Source organism: Balaenoptera borealis (assembly GCF_965194805.1).
Source record: "Balaenoptera borealis genome assembly, chromosome: 10".
Lineage (NCBI taxonomy): Eukaryota > Metazoa > Chordata > Mammalia > Artiodactyla > Balaenopteridae > Balaenoptera > Balaenoptera borealis.
Window position 1 is genome coordinate 13,533,452 of NC_138874.1, and position 20,647 is coordinate 13,554,098.

At 41.8% G+C, this 20,647-nt stretch overlaps 1 protein-coding gene across 8 annotated transcripts in view; it reads left to right on the top strand.

Moving 5' to 3' along the window:
• Positions 1–20,647, top strand: part of EGLN1 (egl-9 family hypoxia inducible factor 1) — a 71,596-nt gene that overhangs the window by 34,572 nt on the left and 16,377 nt on the right. For 3 of the 8 annotated variants that reach the window (XR_014249078.1, XM_082407686.1, XM_082407687.1), the window contains 3 exons: positions 11,976–12,095; positions 17,261–17,397; positions 20,077–20,144. The exons of 1 other annotated variant lie outside the window; for it this stretch is intronic. Coding sequence is in view for 6 of the 7 variants with exons in the window: in XM_082407686.1 (XP_082263812.1) it covers positions 11,976–12,095; positions 17,261–17,397; positions 20,077–20,144 (325 nt within the window). In the remaining variant the exon portion in view is untranslated. 4 more of the 8 variants (XM_082407683.1, XM_082407684.1, XM_082407681.1 and 1 more) reach the window with 3 other exon arrangements.

The following is a 20,647-nucleotide window of genomic DNA, read 5'->3' on the forward strand; positions in this document are numbered from 1 at the left end:
GTCGTGGCATGAAGACAGCCCTAGATGATAATACATAAACGAATGAGCGTTCCAATAAAACTTGACTAACAGAAACGGGCAGTGGGCGGTAGTTTTCCAGCCATTGCTCCACGTGGCAGCCAGATTGCTCAAAGCCCTCCAGCGACCTCTCTCTTACTTAGTCCTTTCAGTGGTGTCTGCAGCCCCCAGCTCTTCACCTCTGACCTCATCTCACACTGTCCCCTGCTTTGCTCTCTCCTCTCCAGGCACACTGACGCTCCTTTCCCTCCGACCGGCCAGGCACACTGTGCCTGGAACATTCAGTTCCTCATCTCTTTCAGATTTGCTCAGACGTCAGCTTCTCAGAGAGGTCTGCCTGACCACCCCATTAATAATTACAACCCCAGCATTGTATTCCCCATTCCTGTTTTTTTTTTTAACAATGCTTATCTTCTCATGTACTATTTATTGTGCTCTGTGTTGACTTAATTATTATGTTTGTCCTTTCTGCTCCTAACAGAATATGTTCCCTGAAGGCAGTCACTTTTTTAATCTGTCTGTTCATTATTGTACCCCAAGATCTAGAACAGTGTCCGACATATAGTAAATGCTCAGAAAATAGTTGTTGAACGAATGAACAAATAGTGGATATTTTTAAGGTTGTTGTTGTTTTTTTTTTAATGCATTCTTCCTTCTCTGTCACTGCACCAAATCCTGTCTGTTTCACAGTCTTAATTTTGCCTTAGTTTTCCTGTCCTCTCCAGTCCCGTGCCCCTTCATCCGGGCTCGCATCTCTCACGTGCACGTCAGTAACCTCTAATCCCCGGTCATCCACTCCATCCCCTATGAGTAGCCTGAGTGATGTTTGGAAAGTTGAAATATGATTATTTTGCTACTATTATTTGAAATTTGGCCCTTTGATAATCAGAATCCTATGGAGTGCTTGTTTAAAATTCTGAGCTCGTAGGCCTCATCCCATACTTACTAAATCAAGATTTCAAGTATGGGGTTTGGAGCCATATTTTAAGAAGTAGACCAAATGATTCTTAGTGAACACATTTGGCTTCACTGGCTTGTAAAACAAACTCCTGAGCAAGTCGTTGAGAGCCGTTCTGCCGGCCCCTGCCTGTCTATCCTGCCTCATCTCCCCCCGCCGTCCTGCCCCACCACTTCATGTTCCAGCGGTGCTCACCTGTTTGTGGTCCTCTCAGGGTGCCGTATTTGTTGCTGCTTTTTCCAAATATTGTGTTTACTCAGAATCTCCCCCTACTCTGGAAGAGTTCTGTTTTTATCCTTCAAAATTCTGCTCATTTGTCACTTTCTCCATAAAGTATTTTCTGCCACCCCATTCCCATGAGCGCACTGATCATCTTTGCTGTCTGGATACCTTGTATAAGACTCTGTTTTGTTTATTACACTGTCCTGGATGCCTTTGTGTGACTGTCTCCCCGTTGTGACCCGCCTGAGCCAATTCAGTTGTTCAGGTGTTAGGCTCTTTTTGAGAGATACTGCTCACGTTTGCAGCTACAGATAAGTGAGTACTGTTGATCTCCTCCTCCAGAACTGAGCTTCCAGATGGCATGTTACTATGAAAACAAAACTCAGACTGAGCTCTGCCACACACACAAAAATAGTCTTAGAGACTGTTTTCTAAACTGGATGGACTCTCCTCTACTCTCCATTCGTTTAGAAACTCTGACAAGCACCTTTTATGAAAGGTTTATTCCAGGCAGAAGTGCTAATGTGGTTTTAGTATTCATTTTAACCTAGATGAGATCAGACAACAGAATTCCCTTAGAGGGGACTAATCACAGAACCAGCAGGAATCTTAAGGCCTAGGGAACCATCCCAAAGCGTATAGACCACTGGGTTCCCTAGACATCTATGTATGTGCTCATGTAAGAGCAGTGGTCCCTGTTTGATATCTAGCCAAACCACATGGCTTACTCACCACTCTTTTCTAATACTGTAGTCATTTCTAATATCGATTATGCTAATCACCAAACTCTCTGGATTTGAAGAGAGATAAGGATCCTGGGCTTACCTGAGGTTTCTGATTAGAAGCTTTCAGCATTAACCAATGACTGTCTGTATCCAGGAGTGGTTTTGCAAACGTTAACTGGCAATCCAGGATGAATATCAGGACCCTCTAATCCAAGCCCTCCCGTCCGTTAAAACAAATGAGCACTCTCTATGCTGAAATAATTTAAATAGTTTAAATCACACCTCTCTTCCAGACTCTGGAATTTCAGGAAGCAGGTGTTGAACTTTCATCTGTGTATCCCCAGGCCTAGCGAGGTGCTGAAGTGAATGTTTGTAACGTTAAGCAGCTGGGGGTTTTGTTTGTTTGTTTGAATGCTAAATTGCAAACTCTGCCCGAGAGTTATATCAATAATAAAACAAGTTTGCCATAGCTGTCAGAGACTGTGTCTTACCTGTGCACCTCCTCGCGTGGGCTGGAATGCAGTCGTGTCGCTCCTGGAGATCCAGCTGAGGCCTGCCCGGGATCCCCACCTGCTTGTGCAGAGAGGTTGCTCCGTCCTCCTCCTCAGGTTTCAGCTTGGGGTGCTGCGGGTGACTGCCGTACACACAGAGCCCGGCTTAGGAACCTGAGGAAGAGTTGTGCAGAGCTGGTGAGATTGCAGCCGGGGCTAACAAACTCCAGGTCTCCTGACAGCAGAGCCAGGCGGCTCAAATATAAACTGCTTCCCCAGACCGACTCCTGATTTGTAAAGTAGAACTGTATCAATTCCTTGCTAAAAGGGAAAAGGAGTGCAGTAAGGCGTCATTATATATCTCTACATTACACTGCCTGTTGGGACATTGCTCTTAAGCAGGTTGATTTTTAAATGTATATTGAAGTTTTTTTTCTTTGGGGCTAGAATTAGGGCCCAATAAGGAAAGTAGTGTGTCTGGTGTTGGATTAAACAGTCCATCATTGTTGGGCCATTTGAGGAGTAATTTGGAGCATTACTATTTATTATGTTTCCTTTTTTTTCCTGCATTTTTCATGCCTGTGAGTATGGAGAGAAGAGTCTCTTGGACTCTTTAATTTATATTAGTAATTATTATGGTTATACTCTGCCTTACTACACAAATTATAACTAGCTTGTGTTAAAATATTCTATAGGAGCATAGTAAAAATGTTGAAATTGTTCTTGTATTATATGATAGAAGATTAATACAGAGCTCTCAAAAATCAGTAGAGAAATGGTGAATAACCCAAAAGGAAAGTGAATAAAGGATGTGAGTAAGCAGTCAACAAAAGAATTAAATAGCAAGTAAACGTGTGAAAAATGTTTACTCATAAATTGAGATATGATTAAAACATTAATAATATAAGTTTTTACCTATTTTAAAAGAATAGAACTTAACAGCCGGGTTGGCATATGGGTGGGAATATATATGTACTCATACAAAGTATAGGGTTCTGAAGGACACTTTGGCAATAAAAGTTTTAAAAGATTTATGTTTCACTTCCAGGAATTTGATTTCAGGGAGTTATTGAGGATGTTTACAGTGATTAGGGCTCCAAAACTGTTCTCGATCACAGTATTGTTTATAATAACAAAAAGTTTGAAAAAACATTTTAAGGAAACAACGTAAATGCCCTTATATGTCCTGTTTTATGATATGTCTTTAATCATTTACAATTAGTCAAAAAAGAATTAGTAAAAAAATTAGTCAAAATTCATTTACAATTGGTCAACCTTCGGCTGGTTATTTAACCGTTTTCCTGTGATGAGGAAAGCCACAAAGCTTCATGCGTTCTTCCTCTCAATGAGCTTATTCCGTAAGAACGTGACCTCTGTTCCTTCTCTCCTCCCTACGCTCTCCTCCTTCCGTGGCACTCTGCGGCAGCCGCATCGCCTCCCCTGTCCCCTGTGAAGAGGGCGCCGAACCCACATCTCCGGCCACACCTCCGTGACCTCTTTTTGGAGTTCCAGACTCGCATTCCCAACTGCCTCTTGAACATCTCCACCCAGACGGCCTAGCAGCATGGCAAACTCAGTATGTCCACAAAAAGGAGCTCATCTTTCCCAAACCCAGATTCCCTACTTCCATTAATGGTCTGTTCATCTCAACCAGACGCAAACCCTCTTAAACCGTCTCTGACTCCACTCTGTCCCTTGCTCTGTCTGTGAGAGCACGTACTAAGTCCATTCACTGTTCTCAGTCTTTACCCCTCCCCCTTCTGCTGATACTGTGTCTTGCTCCCTCTTTCCCACACCCTTCACAAAGCCGCTCCTCTCTATCAGGCTGTCATTTCTTTTCTTTGTCTATTGCAGTTGTGATCCGACTGGTCTCCTCAGTGTCATTTTTCTTCTGCCCCCTTTCCCAAATCCATCTTGTATTCTACTTGTCATGTTTCTGAAGCACAGTTCTCTGATAATGTTGCTCCCTTGCCCCAAAATGATGGCTTCCCTCTACCTGTAGTATAAAGGTTCCTTATTCCTAAGTCTGGCCCATCTTACCTTTTCCGTTTTCTTCCCCCTTCTCATGAACCCTGGGCTTTAGCAAATCTGAGTAATGTTCTTTATTTTCTCGTTTAAAACTTCCCTTAGTTAATTCACTCTGTGAATTGAAGTGCCCTCTTCTTCCATAAAGTCTGCCATGATCTATCATAATACTGTCTCGGTACCTCCTTTTACATTCTCCTCTTCCTGGAATTAGTCGAGTAAGTTTTATCCAGTACTGATCTTCTGAATGGTCTTTATCGCCCTGTGTGGACTGGAGGCTTGTACCAGGAGAAACTGCCCTTGTTCTTATCACTATTGTCCTTTTTCCCTGTGCTAGTTTTATTTTTTCCATGATACAGATTTGAAAATTTTACCTCCCCAAACACAAAGTCGAAGTTTATTTATGGTGAGATGTGTTATTTGTAACATTGAAGTTTAGCAAATAAGTCAAGAGACTTAAAATTTTAAATGCCTGTGGATTGCCCTTCCTCATTACCCCTGTTTAACATGCTAATTAATGCAGTGAACAAAATTCATAACTTTATGAAGTTTTTAATTGTCTCTTTTAGGAAATGAGGTGAACTAAGCAGGTGTAATTGAAATCTGCAGTTTTAAAAACTAGATTATTCTTATAGTAAATACCAACTTGCTGTTAGTCTAGTTCTCTTGATGACCTGTTTTCCCTGTATTTGAGCTAGGTTTTGTGGACCCCAGAGGTAGTGATAGTGGTGGGTGCGTGTGCTTTGGGAATGAAGGAGGAAGAGACTTAAAAGCTGTAACTGCAGGGCTGGAGGCAACCTTCTGCAGCACATCTGGACGTGGGAGGACCAAGCCTTACGCACGTGTGTATCGCTGCGGCAGGTGGGCAGTCAGGCCAAACAGGGCCCCACTGGAGCCAGGAACTGAGGCGATTTTCCCTCTGGGCTCCTCAGGGTCTCTGGGGCCTTTGGCAGGCTTTCTATTCTCATTATAGTTCAGTTTTCTGATCTCCAAAATGGAGACATTAATTGTACCTAACCTCATAAACTTGTGAAGACCAGATGAGACAGTAATCCTTGCCTGGCTCAAGGTAAGTGCTTCCTAAATGTTAACTGTCAACGTCTACGAAGGGCAGAGGGCTGGCAACCCTGGGGCAATATAGTTTAATAGAATACATTTTCAGATAGTAAAGCTTCTCCCCTCATTCAGGGTAAATGTAGTACTTTGATAGCCTGTAAAATTTCACTTTTCTTAGCTTTGAATCAATGTTTTAAAATCATTCAGTTCAAAAAGGAAAAAGGAAAAAAGTTTCCTGGTTCAACTTCATATTGAATACAAGCCTTCCAATGCCAGAAATAAATGTCTTCAGATTCCAAAGAGGTATCGCAAGCCTCTTCCTTCCTTTTATTCTTAGAGTAAAAAAAACAAATTTATGGTGTTTCTTATCTTAAGAACGCCCTCAGGGGCTTCCCTGGTGGCGCAGTGGTTGAGAGTCTGCCTGCCAATGCAGGGGACACGGGTTCGAGCCCTGGTCTGGGAAGATCCCACATGCCGCGGAGCAACTGGGCCCGTGAGCCACAACTACTGAGCCTGCGCGTCTGGAGCTTGTGCTCCGCAACAAGAGAGGCCGCGATAATGAGAGTCCCGCGCACCGCCATGAAGAGTGGCTCCCACTTGCCACAACTAGAGAAAGCCCTCGCACAGAAACGAAGACCCAACACAGCCACGGCTAAATAAATAAATAAATAAAGTTAGAAAAAAAAAAAAAAAAAAAAAGAACGCCCTCAATCATGTATATTTTCATATCAAAAGAAAAAATAGTATTTAATTGTTTTGCTTATGTTTAAATAGACTTTTCCTAATGGGAAACTGAAATATTTAAAGTTGGTGTCTCAAAGAGATGTCAGATTAGGAATGTACCTCAGAATGATATAGTAGGCAATTGCATTGCTTCTTTTTCAGGCTAATGTCTAGACTCTTCCACTGTCTTCCAACCCAACCCTTATAGGAGTGTGAGGTCGTGTCTGCTACTCCTCAGAGAGGACAGAAGGATAACCAGGGAGTATCGCTCCAGTCCCCAACAAATCTCTAGGGATAGAGATATTTCAATTTTTCTTCGTAGACTTTAATGCCTTTCCTTATCCTTAGGACCAGTACATACACTGTAAATCTCTTGGAATAATTTTATCCTTTATAGGTGTGTCTTAGTCCATTTGGGCTGCTATAACAAAATACCACAGACTGGGTAGCTTATGAACACAGAAATGTATTGCTCACAGCCCTAGGGGCTGGAAAGTCGAAATCAAGGCGACCATGCTGGTCACTGTCTGGTGAGGGCCCTTTACTGGTTCGTAGCCAGCGACTTCTGGTTGTGTCCTCACGTGGGGGAAGGGGCAGGGTTACCTCCAGAGCCCCTTTGTAAGAGCACTAATCCATTCATGAGGGCTTCCCGTTTGTGACCTCAGCACCTCCCAAAGGTCCCACCTCCTAAGTCTTTGGGGGTTAGAATTTCAACATGTGAATTTAGGAAGGGACACAAGCATTCAGACCATAGCAGTGTTCATTATCTTACAATAATCTTTCATATAAATCCCAGAATAGGGAAGCTGCCTTCTTAAAAGCTTTTGTTGTGGCCATCGCCACCCAAGGACCACAGTGGCTCACTGCTGCTTACCTTTTATGTCCTTCTTCGTCTGCTGAATTGTCAAGATTTCATCCTATTTTTACCAAATTAACTTTACTACTTAAGTAATTAAGTGACAGAGCAGACCGTTATAAAAATACCCCACTGTCCCCTCAGCTGTTTCCCATGTTTGTCATGCTTATACTGTTTGCTTTTTATCCCTTCACCTTTACAAACCACATCTGTCCTTTAAAGATAAGCTGGGGTCATGTGTAGCTCAGAGCCTTGTCCCTTTATTTTATCCCACATGAATAATTCCTTTTTTTCAGAATTCTTTTTCTGTTTATTATTTGCACTACTCAGTTTTATCAGTTGATTTGTAAGTGCCTGGTGTTTTCTTTCTTTCCAGTTAAGTCCTTTCAGATAGATATCACACTGACCCTTTTTGTAGTGTGATATGTTAGGTATTCCATAAATATTTTTTAATACTGCTAATGACTTCTAGACTAATAACGTACTCAAGCAGGTAAAATCAGGTGTAGAATGAGTTGTTACTAGTTGCTTTATCAAGAGATTAAGAGAAAATAAATTGAATTTATTAAAAGTATTGTGAATAAGAATCTGCGTATTAAAAACAAAACAAGAACAATAATATCAAGAGTCTTTTTTACACAAATATGTATAAAATATACCAAGAAGGGGCTTCCCTGGTGGCGCAGTGGTTAAGAATCTGACTGCCAGGCAGGGGACACAGGTTCGATCCCTGGTCCGGGAAGATCCCACATGCTGTGGAGCAGCTAACCCAGAGCGCCACAGCTACTGAGGCTGCTCTCTAGAGCCCGCAAGCCACAACTACTGAGCCCACGAGCCACAACTAATGAAGCCCGCATGCCTAGAGCCCGTGCTCCACAACAAGAGAAGCCATAACAATGAGGAGCCCACACGCCACAGCAAAGATCCAACACAGCCAAAAATAAATAAAATAAATAAATTTTTTTAAAAATTAAAAAAAATGTATATATATAGCAGGAAAACAAAATTACCAGTTAAGACATAAAGCATAAATATTATTTCAAACCTGGAAGCACTATGTTACATTTAAGGAACTTTAAATTTTGATAATCCAAACCATAGCTAAGGATAACTTTATTTAAATATGAATACTTACTTTAAATATAACAGCTTCCAGATCTCATGAGATGTTATAGAAATACCTTTTTATGTTTTCTAGAATCCAAATGGGGAGGAGTCTCAGTACACACATGAATGGCTAAGTGCAGTTTCACTGTCATTTTTAGGCCACACAGATACTTGAATGAATTTATGACCCTTCCAAATCTTTGCATGTTTCCTACAAAATTTATCTTTCCCCGGAACCTCTAGGAGTTTGGCTCTTTTGGGTCTCAGGTTTTCCATGATGATCTGCTTTTTCTGGGTATGCTTGGCTCTCCCTTTTCCTCTTAAGAGTCTCTAGTTATAGGCACGGAAGGGCTTGTCTGTGTTCTGGGATCAGGATCGCCTTGCTTCCTTCTCATTTACGCATACCTCTTATTTTATAGCCACCCACAGTTAGCTGTAATTATTGAGAGGCCGTCTAGTTCGCTGGGTTACGCTGGTGTTTTGCATTTTATCCTTTTACAGTTGTACTAATGTACTGCTGCCTTTCCTGCGGCTGGTATTGACAGGTCAAGCTGGCAGATGAAATGCAGGCCTTGTGTATCACTGATCCCCTTCTCCTTCCTTCCTTTCTCTACATTTGGTGGCGTCCCTGCCACCAGAGCAGAGCTAAAGGGATCTAGGGAACAGCAGACCAGGCTAAAGTGGTAATGGCACCTCAGATAATACATTTAGGTGGGCGTGAGTGAGCTATATCAGGGATTACAAAATTTAATTAATACAATTGTTTAAAGCTTTTATTGCATCTTTTATTTTTTCCAAAAGTCTCACTTGGAATTCAAAGGACACAGATAAGTGCTGCCCCTAGTTGAAGGCTGGGGCAAGACCAAACAAATGTTTGGCCTCTTCTCATTTCACTGGACCCCCCGCCACCAGAGTGGCCACCCCCAGGTACCTCCAGTAACCCTAAGGAAAGCGGAGTAGAAGTGACTGACACAAACAGATCCCGTTTTGAGGCATAATTCTGGTGTCTTCAATTCTGTTCTACTCTGGGATGTCTGGCTCATCGTGACTGTTGCTGAGAAACTCCTTTCCTACCCTGTGCATGTTACTAAAACCACTCTTTCACCTAGTGCTTCCATCTTGGTAAATGGTTAGCTCCATTCACTCAGTTACACAGGCTGAAACCTGCAGTCACCCTTGACTCTTTCCTACTCTCCGCTTCCAGCCCCTGAGCACATCATGTTGGTTTTCTGCCTTCAGGATACATCCCACCTTGCCACCCTGGTCAGCCTCTTTTTTGTTTTTCTCCTAGAAACAAACTGCGGTAGCCAATTAGCAGTCTTCTTTTTTCACTCTCCCCCCGCAGTCCCCCAGCACACACACCACAGTCTAGTACAGTGGTCAGTTACACGGGTTCTGAAACCAGACTGCCCGCATTCATACCTGGGTCTACTGTCATATGGCATTAAGAACATTAATTAACCTTTCTGGGCCTCAGTTTCCGTAACAGTTAAATGAAGAGGAGGAGGATGGTACTAGCTACCTCATACAGTTGTGTCAGATAAGTTATTATACATAAATTACTTAGAGTACTGCTTGGCAAATAGTAAACGTCCAGTGAATGTTAGGTAGTGGGTGCTATTGAGGTTATTGCAGTTGTTATTTTTTATTCATACAGAATCTAAAGTGACCTTCTTCAGACACTAATCAGATGTCTGCTCCGTCGGCCTCCTGTCACTTTTAGAGCAGTACCCAGAGTCCTCACCACGGCCTGCTGGACCCCCTCTGACCGTCCTTTGCCCGCGCTCCTTTTCCTGCAGCGGTCCTGCTGCTGTTCTCCGCCTGCCCCGCCACTTCTGCCTCTGTGCTCGTGGTCCCTCTGCCGGACGTGCTCACCCCGCACACGGACACACGACTCGCCACTCCCTTCCTTTCGGCTCTGCTCAGTGTTAGCCCCTCAGAGCGGTCCTCCCTGGCCAGTGTTCCAGAGTGTCGTTCTGTCATTTTCTGTATCCTTCAACTTAACACGTTATTGACCGGAGATGTATTAACGCCACAGACGTTAGTTTCTGCAAAAATCCCCCAGTCAATAACGTGTTGTCTTTTCATAAGATACGAAGAAAATCATCGCTACCTAACATCACGTTATATATCTATTTGTTTGTTGATTATTTACCCCACTATGCTGAGTGCCATAATCAATGAAAGCAAGAGACCTTGTTCATCATTTTAGCCCCAGGGCCTTTCATCTACATAGTAGGTGCTCAAGAGGTGTTTGTTAAATGCAGGGATGGGATGGGGTGGGATGGTGTGGATGATCAAAGAAAGATTTTCCCATTTGTTCTTACACGAGAAATGCTGAGGTTACAAACCAGGTAGTTGGAGGGAGGCCTGAGTAAACTTTCTCGAAATGAGAACTCCTTAGGGAAGAGTTCAGGTTGATTTTTCTTTTCTTTTTTTTTTTTTCCCTTCTTTTTTGTTGATAAGAATGTATCAAGGAATTTACCATAATTGTCTCAATTAATCATATATGGATTAATTGCATTATTAAATTAGTACCTTTTTATAGTTACTGTTCAAGGTCTGCTACATATGCCTTTCCTTTGCAGCTAATGACAGGGAAATCGGGTTTATCTTTTATTGAGCGTTATTAAATGCAAGAAGCATGTCATTCTCCCTCTTATTACAACCTCAGGTCACAAGAAGAGGGATTTAAAGTCTGTCCAGAATTATGAAAAATAGAGACATAAGTAATCTTCACCAAAAATTCTTCTTCTGGTAAAGAGCAGTAGGTCCAGGTGTCTATGAAAATGTGATATTTTTTTTAAGCATTCAGGTTTAAAATGCTTTCTAGTCCCTCAGAGATAGAACAGAGTTATTTGTTCACTTAGGAATTTTAAAAATTAGCATTTGCCATTTATCTTAAATAATGACGTAATTTAATTACTGTTTGGTGACTTTATACTAATTCATTGATATTAATACTGATCCATTAACTTTAACACGTGGAGAAATTAGAGAAATAAAGAATTTTAAGAATAACTAGTAATCTTGAACATCTTTGTTTTTGTTTTCTTTGTAATTCTTGAGATTTGAAAAAAAAATTACCCTTACTAATTTCAGTTGATTATAATGTACTGCATTTCTAGGACATGCAAGTTATTTGGTGCTTTTTATTTTGGGCCTCTCTTACGCCTTCATACTTAAACCCAACAGTCTTCTGAACTACATCTTGTTATAATCTGAGTGAAAAAATGACTTTCTGATTCGAAGAGGGGTTTGTCACATGCTAATTTGTCATTTAGCCTTTTTTTAAAAATCACTGACGTTAAATGAGTTAGCGTTTGGAGTTGACCTTCTAAATTGTGCCTGTCCAAATTGGTACCCCTCAGAGACGGTATCAGAGGAGGTGTGTGGCTGTCGGACGGTAACGTGGGTGTTCTGTGGCGAGCTCGGGGAGGGTGGCCATCTCTCATGGAGCAGGACAAAGCCCACCTGATCCTGATGAGCGGCATGAGTAACGATCACGAAAGAGGGTCCTGCGGGCTTTCCGATCCTTCCACGTTAGCTTTTCCCATTGCTGTGAGGCAGAATTCACCACACTTTGCATTGTTCACCAGCCTACCCTGTGTTTTTTATTCATGTCAACATAGAAGATTTTTCCCTCTTCTATCTACAAACATGATTTTTATTAGAGAAAGAATTTAAGTGTAAGTCAGAGTAGCCAGAAGTCAGAGATCTTTGCTGTGAGCGGTTTTCCCTTTTTATTCATACGCGGACTTGTTACTTTATTATTGTTATTATTATTATTGCAGGCCATGGTTGCTTGTTACCCAGGCAACGGAACGGGCTACGTGCGTCATGTCGATAATCCAAACGGAGACGGGAGATGTGTGACATGTATATATTATCTTAATAAAGACTGGGATGCCAAGGTATGCCACCTCATTGAGCTTTTTTTTTTTTTTCTTACAGGTATTTTTTCCTCACAGGTAGTGTTAAGATTCATACTCCTCATAGGTGAGACTGTCTTTAAAACGTGGAACAGTTAAACATTTCTCCTTAGATGTGTTTCACTCAGGTGTTAGGAGTGGATCTTTGTTAACATGAAACAGATCCTAATAGAACTCAAAAAGTAGATTTCCCTTACTTCGGATGTTGAAACATTCATATCCAAAATTTAACTTTTCCAGAAGTATCTTCTATTAAAGTAATATCCCTTCTAATAGTTTTTATAAAAACACTTCCGAGAATGTTTGTTTTATCATGACTTTTGCGGGAGATTATGTGTTATGATTATGAAGAGTTATTTGCTCTTTAGCGCCTGCATTTCGTGCTTTGCATTGTTGCAGAGGTGTTGTCTGGCCCTGGGCTATGGGTTATTGGAGGCAGGATTTCTTCGTCCCCGGATTATGAAAAACTAGAAGTTTATCGGTACTGAAAAACCCTGTAAAACCAGTTAGAATGTACAGCGCATCCAATTTCTCGTGTTGCAAATATTTATTCCCTTAACATCAGCCTGAGTTTCACTTAAGTTTAAATGATTTAAACTTTAGAAGTGTGTCATGTATTATTGCACTGGAGGTTGTATAAACTAATTTTTCGTTGATTTTTTTTTAAAAAATCTCTTTTTATTTACATGTACTGAAGCAAAATATTTAGATAGAAAAGTGAACATAATGTATAGCCCAGTGGATTTTCAGAGTGAACACACTTGTGTAGCCAAGGTAATTTTTAAAAAATCAAATAACCTTTAAAACACCTTCTTCCACCACACGCATACACACACAAATGGAAATCACCAGGTCTTAAATGTGAAAAACTTAGTCCTGTTCTAAAAGCAAATCCTAAAACTTAGAATATGCTCACAGTGATCCAGTAATCTTTCTATATCATACTGATTTAAAGAATTTCCTCTGTCCTTGGGCTTCCCTGGTGGCGCAGTGGTTGAGAGTCTGCCTGCCAATGCAGGGGACACGGGTTTGAGTCCTGGTCTGGGAAGATCCCACATGCTGCGGAGCGGCTAGGCCCGTGAGCCACAGCTACTGAGCCTGCGCGTCTGGAGCCTGTGCTCCGCAACAAGAGAGGCCGCGAGAGTGAGAGGCCCGCGCACCGTGATGAAGAGTGGCCCCCGCTTGCCGCAACTAGAGAAAGCCCTCGCACAGAAACGAAGACCCAACATAGTAATCAATCAATCAATAAATCTTTAAAAAAAAAAAAGAATTTCCTCTGTCCTTGATACTCTATGTAGAAAACCCTAAAGATTCCACACAGAAACTGTTAGAACTGATAAATGAATTCAGCAAGGTAGCAGGATACAAGATTAATATACAGAAATCTGTTGCATTTCTTTACACTAACAATGAAATATCAGAAAGAGAAAGTAAAAAAAATTCTGTTTAAAATCACATCATAAAAAGAATATATCTAGGAATAAATCTAACCAAGGAGGTGAAGGACTTATATGCTGAGAACTATAAGACACTGATAAAGGAAATCAAAGATGATGCAAGGAAAAGGGAAGATAGTCCATGCTTTTGGATTGGAAGAATTAATATAGTTAAAATATGGCCATATAACTCAAAGCAGTCTACAGATTTAATGAAATCCCCATCAGATTAGCCATGACATTTTTCACATAACTAGAACAGATAATCCTAAAATTTATATAGAATCACAAAAAACCAGAATTGCCAAAGCAATCCTGAGGAAAAAGAACAAAGCTGGAGGCACAGCCCTCCCAGACTTCGGACTATACTCCAAAGCTACAGTAATCAAAACAGCGGGGTGTTGGCACAGAAACAGACATATGGATCGGTGGGACAGAATAGAGAGCCCAGAAACAAACCCACACACCTACGGTCAATTAATCTTTGACAGAGCAGGCAAGAATATACAGTGGAGAAAAGACAGTCTCATCAGCACGTGGTGCTGGGAAAGTTGGACAGCCGCATGTAAATCAGTGAAGTTAGAACACACCTTCACATCATGCACAAAAATAGACTCAAAATGGCTTAAAGACTTAAATATAAGACATGACAACATAAAACTCCTAGAAGAGAACACAGGCAAAACATCCTCTGACATAAATTGTACCAATGTTTTTCTTAGGTCAGTCTCCCAAGGCAATAGAAACAAAAGCAAAAATAAACAAATGGGACCTAATCAAACATAAGCTTTTGCACAGCAAGGGAAACCATAAACAAAAAGAAAAGACAACCTATGCACTGGGAGAAAATATTTGCAAACAGTGCGACTGACAAAGGCTTAATTTCCAGAATATACAAACAGCTCACACAATTCAATAACAAAACAAACAAACAACCCAATCAGAAAATGGCAGAAGACCTAAGTAGACATTTCTCCGAAGAAGACATGCAGATGGCCAACAGACACATGAAAAGATGCTCAGCATTACTAATTATTAGAGAAATGCAAATCAAAAGTACAATGAGGTATCACCTCACACCGGTCAGAATGGCCATCATCAAAAAGTCTACAAATAATAAATGCTGGAGAGGGTGTGGAGAAAAGGGAACCCTCTTGCATTGTTGGTGGGAATGTAAATTGGTGCAGCCACTATGGAGAACAGTATGGAGGTTCCTTAAAAAACTAAAAAGAGTTACCATATGATCCAGCAATCCCACTCCTGGGCATATATCTGGAAAAGACGAAAGCTCTAATTCAAAAAGATACATACACCCCAGTGTTCATAGCAGCACTATTTACAATAGCCAAGACATGGAAGCAACCTAAGGGTCTATCAACAGAGGAATGGATAAAGAAGATGCGGTACATATATACAATGGAATACTACTCAGGTACAAAAAAGAACAAAATAATGCCATTTGCAGCAACACGGATGAACTTAGAGATTATCATGCTAAGTGAAGTAAGTCAGACAAAGACAAATATATGATATCACTTATACGTAGAATCTAAAAAAATATTACAAATGAACTTATTTACAAAATAGACTCAGACATAGAAAACAAACTTATGGTTACCAAAGGGGAAAGGGGGGAGGGATAAATTGGGAGTATGGGATTAACAGATGCACACTACTATATATAAAATAGGTAAACAAGGATTTACTATATAGCACAGGGAACCGTATCCAATATCTTGTAATAAACTATAATTGACAAGAATTTTTTAAAAAATATAGATATGCACACATATATGTATAACCGAATCACTGCTGTACATCTAAAACTAACACAATATTGTAAATCAACTATACCTCAATAAAATGAATAAAGTTTAGAATTAAAAAAAAGATCAAGTAACATAACAAATGCAAGAATAGAAAGTATTACAGAAGTGTGACAAGTAGTTAAAAGTAAAAAATGTTACTTTTCTGGGAAAAAAAGAATTTCCTCTGTCCTACTCCAAGTTCAAAGTAGAGGTAAGTTTTACTGTTAAGTATATTTTGAGGCATTATGTCAACAAACATGTTTTTTTGTTACAGCTTTTAAAGTTTGAAATAGAGACATAAATTTGGTAATTCACCTCGAGCCCAACGCACAAAACAAATTGCTATAAATTTGGTTAAAACTTAAATTTTTTTTCTGATTTTGTGAGTATCTAGAAAACTAGGAATATGTTTGATCAACTCTTAAATTCTACATTTTGTTAGAATCTAGGTTCTTTCTAGGCTGATCTTTTAATTTTTATATGACCTGTCCAAGGTCATTAATACATTGTTTTTAAATTAGCATATAAGCAGAAAAAGTCTTCAGTATTTTTATATGTAAAACTGAAAACTTTCACTGCAAGATTGCACTGAATATGTACACTGTGGCAGAAGTTGTTCTGGGTGCTGGAAACAGCAGAAATAGAACTGTCCCTTCCAGAGCTTGGGCTGCAGTGGAGGGTACAGGTCAGTAGACGGACGATTAACAGTTGGCTTTGCCAAGTGCAGGACAGATCGCTGTGGGAACACGTGGGAGGCCGCCTAATTCAGCGATCAGGGAACGTTTCCCAGAGGAAGACCGGACGCTTCAACTACGTGTCTCTGAACATTTTCAGCATGTTCTCGGTCACAGTCTAGAGCTCTTGTAGATGTCTGCATGAGTGCTTTGGGAGTTGCTCGGAACAACGCTGGAACCTGAGGAAGGAAGGCAAGGGAGCCGAGTAGCTTGAATCTACCTTACTTGACAGTGAGCCTGTAAACAGCTTCTCTGGCTGTCATGGAACCGAGGAATAGCCTCAGCCTCCGTGGTGTCCTGATCAAGTATCAATGTGCCTTTCAATTTAAGAGTCTACCTGTTAGGAGTTTAGTTCTCCAAGGGTGAAGAGCTACTCACTTGGGTGGGGTTTACCTCGCTTTACTCCCCCCGCCCCCCAGATTATAATTACCACAAGGACAACATCTGCCTGAATTATTTCCTACTCTGCACCCAGGGCCCAGGACAGGTCCCAGAACAATAGACACCCAGTCAGTATCGGAGTGAATAGGTGAGTCCGTCTGGTCCCAAACAGAGAAGGATATTTGCTGGGGTAAATAGTAATGATCCTTTGTGAGGGGAGTCCAGTTGTACAGGCAGGGAGTCATCGATGTGTCAGGCCCAGTCTGGGGAGGGAGAGCTACAGTTTCTAATAATGACTGCAGCGCTGATGACAAATGACACTTTCTACTGATTTAGTGAATTCCTTGAAAGGCATTAGATTTGTGACTGCCCAATTAAGGGCAGAGAGCTAGTTCTTTGACATACTTAAACCATTTGTAGTAATTTAGTCAAGATGACTAGATATGGATACATTTTTAAGAGTAGGTTAAGCAAATCATCACCATACATAAATAAATGCTTACTAGTTTTTCAGGCTTTCAAGTGTCATTTTAAGACTTTTGAGTTCAGATCATATACATCTGTCTCATCAAGTATTTACAAAATTCCCTAAAAGAAGGAATGAATGTTTTCTTGTATTGGTGCATGTACTTGAAATCTCAGCTCACCTTCCAACCTCGTTAACCGAGATATATTTGTGAATAATCGATTTAAGACTTCTGATATCCTGAATCGGTCTTTTTCCCCCCTAAATTTAATTTTGTAGCATTCTTGGTCACTCATGCTTACATATTTGGCCCTTTTCCTAGGTAAGTGGAGGTATACTTCGAATTTTCCCAGAAGGCAAGGCCCAGTTTGCTGACATTGAACCCAGGTTTGATAGACTGCTGTTTTTCTGGTCCGACCGTCGCAACCCTCATGAAGTACAACCAGCATACGCTACAAGGTAGTAGTCCTCCCTTTAAGAAAGAATTGGTAAAGAGCATGGTAGGGTAGGAGGGGGTAGCTAGGATAAACGTGAACATTTTCTAATGCGTATTTTCCTGTTCTTCACTTGCCTTTATCATAGGGCCTCGGTCGTAACTGTTTAATTTGAATAATTCTATAAGATTGATTCACAGTTGGTACCAAATGCTTGTGAGTCTCTTTGCACAGCCTCTCCTTGTCTGGGGTCAGACAGGGAAGCACGGGGCTCCCGTCTTCCCAGCCCTGTTTCCTTGTTTTGTGCATCTCTTAACTACTATCCGTTCTCGAATCTGGTGAGAGTATTCACGTGGGAAATAAAGATTAGATAGAGAAGGGAAAGGGCAGCTTTGTTAAAGGTGGTCCGTCAGGGGTGGGGGGCAGAGGGATGACGTAGAAAAATGATACAGAAAAGAAAAACACATAACCAGAGAGGAGACATACAGAGGAAGAAGAGTAGAGCAAAGACAAGTAGAGAAGAGGTATTTGGGAGTTAATGTTGGAAAAATCACCCTTCAGCTTTAACAGTAAGCATCTGTCAGGCTTGTTACACGCTTCTCCGCATTATTTTCTACGTTACACTCTCTTCCTACCAAGTTTAGTTTTCTAAACCTATTACGTTTCATGTATTCTTAAAAACATTTCATTTACCATTTACCATGACCCAATTAAAATGTTTAGACTATTAAAATGGAAGATGTTACAGACATTGTTACCAAAATGAATATTTGGGGAAAAAAAAGTGCTACTCTTTAAATACCTATTTTTCATTATAGAAGGGACTTTGAACATTACAGTAGTGAATCACCGGCATGCAGTTGCCGAGATCCCTTGGGTACGCAGGGAGAAGAGCTGCCTCTTGATAATGATGTCAGAGACGGGCCAGCATTTGATGCGGTTCAGACTCTGAAGACTCTGTCAACTGTCCCTCCTTCTTGCGTCTCTCCGAGCCATGTTGCCTCAGCCCTGATGCATCGTAGTGAGTGCTGGCTGAGCAGGGTGGCTAGCGGCCAAGAGAGTCCCTGGGTGGAGGCCGGGGTGCCGTCACATCCCACGGCGCGCCGTCCTGAATCCCCGTCTCGCCTCTCGTTCCCCCCAGTGCCCGTCTCTGCCCCAGAAACCGCTTCACAGACCTTCCTTTTTATGGAATCTCGAATACAGTGTGGTTGTAGCCTTTCTAGATGAAGATAGAACCAACATTTTAGGTGGTAAATAGATGCCAGACGATTATGGAGTGCTCCAGGGGTTTGGAGGAGGGAGACGGGGCTGTTGGATTGGAATCGATGGGTCCAGTGTCGCCACTGGGCCTGGAGTGAGGAGGAGCGGGGAGTAGGGCAGCGTCGGCAAAGGCCGGGAGCGAAGGGCGAGGCTGTGGAAGTCCAGCAGAGGTGGCCGTGGGGAGGAGGAGCCTCTAGACAGATGGGTGAGGGGATAGGGCAGGAGAAGCAGGGCGACGCCTGGTACTTTACAGCTGTCTTCTGGGAAGGCCTTGGGGCAGGTATGAGAACTCTGATGACTAAGTAACTAGAAGTTTAGGGCAGGTGCAGAAGACACAGGAAAGTGTTTGTCTGTGCACCTCCCCTATTGCCACGGCCACCTGACAAGGATAGAAGAGGCTGCGTGGTAGGAGAGGGGCTGGAGCTCTGGAAGCCGGGAGGCCAGACCTCGAGCTCAGCTCTGTCCCTTTCCAGCTGAGTGGCCTGGGCCTTTGGCCTCCCCCGCTGCCCAGACTCCCAGACTCCGACTCTACTCTGCCTTTGACTCGTTGCTTCCGATGTGTTACAGGATTTAGTTCTGTCACGTTTGCTGGCTCTTCATTTGATCAGTCAGTGTTGCTTTCCCCCCAGCGAACACTGGCCAGAAGCCGCAGGACACTCTGACCGATTGCTACGTTCTACTCAGGAGCTGATCATTTGTAGCATGCTTTCACTTCCTGTGGTGTGTGCACATTTTCCACGTTATTGGTACCAAAAGCTGTAACTGAGTGCCTTGTGGTATTTAATAAACCAGAGATTCTTCATTATTTGTGAAATGAGATATTCCAAGTGAGTGATGAAATTTTCAGAAAAATGAAACAAAACATAGTATAACTGCTTTGATAAAAATCCTAAAAAATGCTTAGCATAATTTAACTTTCTGGATGACTCCAGGTTGTAAAATTGTAAACCCCCATCACGATTTTTTGCCGGTATGTGTGTATTGATGTCCTCAGAAGTGGTGGAGACTGTCAGCCCTCCCTTGCTCTACAGGGCCCCTGGCCTTGAGTCCTTCTCTGTTTCTCTTCTTTTCTTCTAGAACTTGTGCTATTGATAGTGTGCTTTTTCTGTAACAGCCACTCTTACCTTCTTGTTGTCTGTTTCTGATCTGCTGTGGGCTTGCAAAACAGATAATCAAGTAGGTTAAGTAGGTATTAAGAAAGTCATAAAAACTCATCAACTCTGCCACATAAATTGTAGCTCCTCCTGGTTCTCTGCGATACTCCTGAGCATTGGGACGGCTGATTAATAAGTAAGTAGGTTGTCACTGTGCTCCCTTATCATCCGATGTCACCCCCAAGTTAGGCACTGTTTTGGCATTGCAAGCTTTAGTAGACCTTTGCAACAGCATATGCTTTGTTTTCCCCAGTGTGATCATTCTTACGCTATTCTGAATTTTCTTTTAGGTACGCAATAACTGTTTGGTATTTTGATGCAGATGAGAGAGCACGAGCTAAAGTAAAATATCTAACAGGTAAACATTCGGGGCCAGGGTACACCGGAAGGAAGAGACCCCGCAGCCAGGCAGCGCTTTCCACGAGCCAGAAGACTCGCTCCTTGTTTCCGGCAGATTCTTAATTCCCCTATTTAAGAGGACTGCTCTTAAGTCATCTTCATTGTTATCTTGAACCATCAGAATTGCCCAAAGATGAGGAAAGTTTGAGACAAAGAAGTCTGGGAAAATCATTTGAGTACAAGCTGAGTTTTTCTGTGATAATCCTTTTCAGTCACAGGCTGGCTTCCTCTCATTCTCCCCGCAGAGGAAAGGTAATAATATCCTTTCCTTTTTAGATGTACATGCTCTGAAGAGTACTCCAGGTCTTCCATGTTAAATGTGGACATGAAGAAAATTAATACAAAGGAGATGAATTGAGATGCTGAAGTCAGTAAAGCAGACAGGCACGTGGAGTCCGTGTCTGCCAGTGGCGTCCATAGGTCACCCCCAGTTACGGAGTGTCTCCCGGAGCAGTTGGGTCT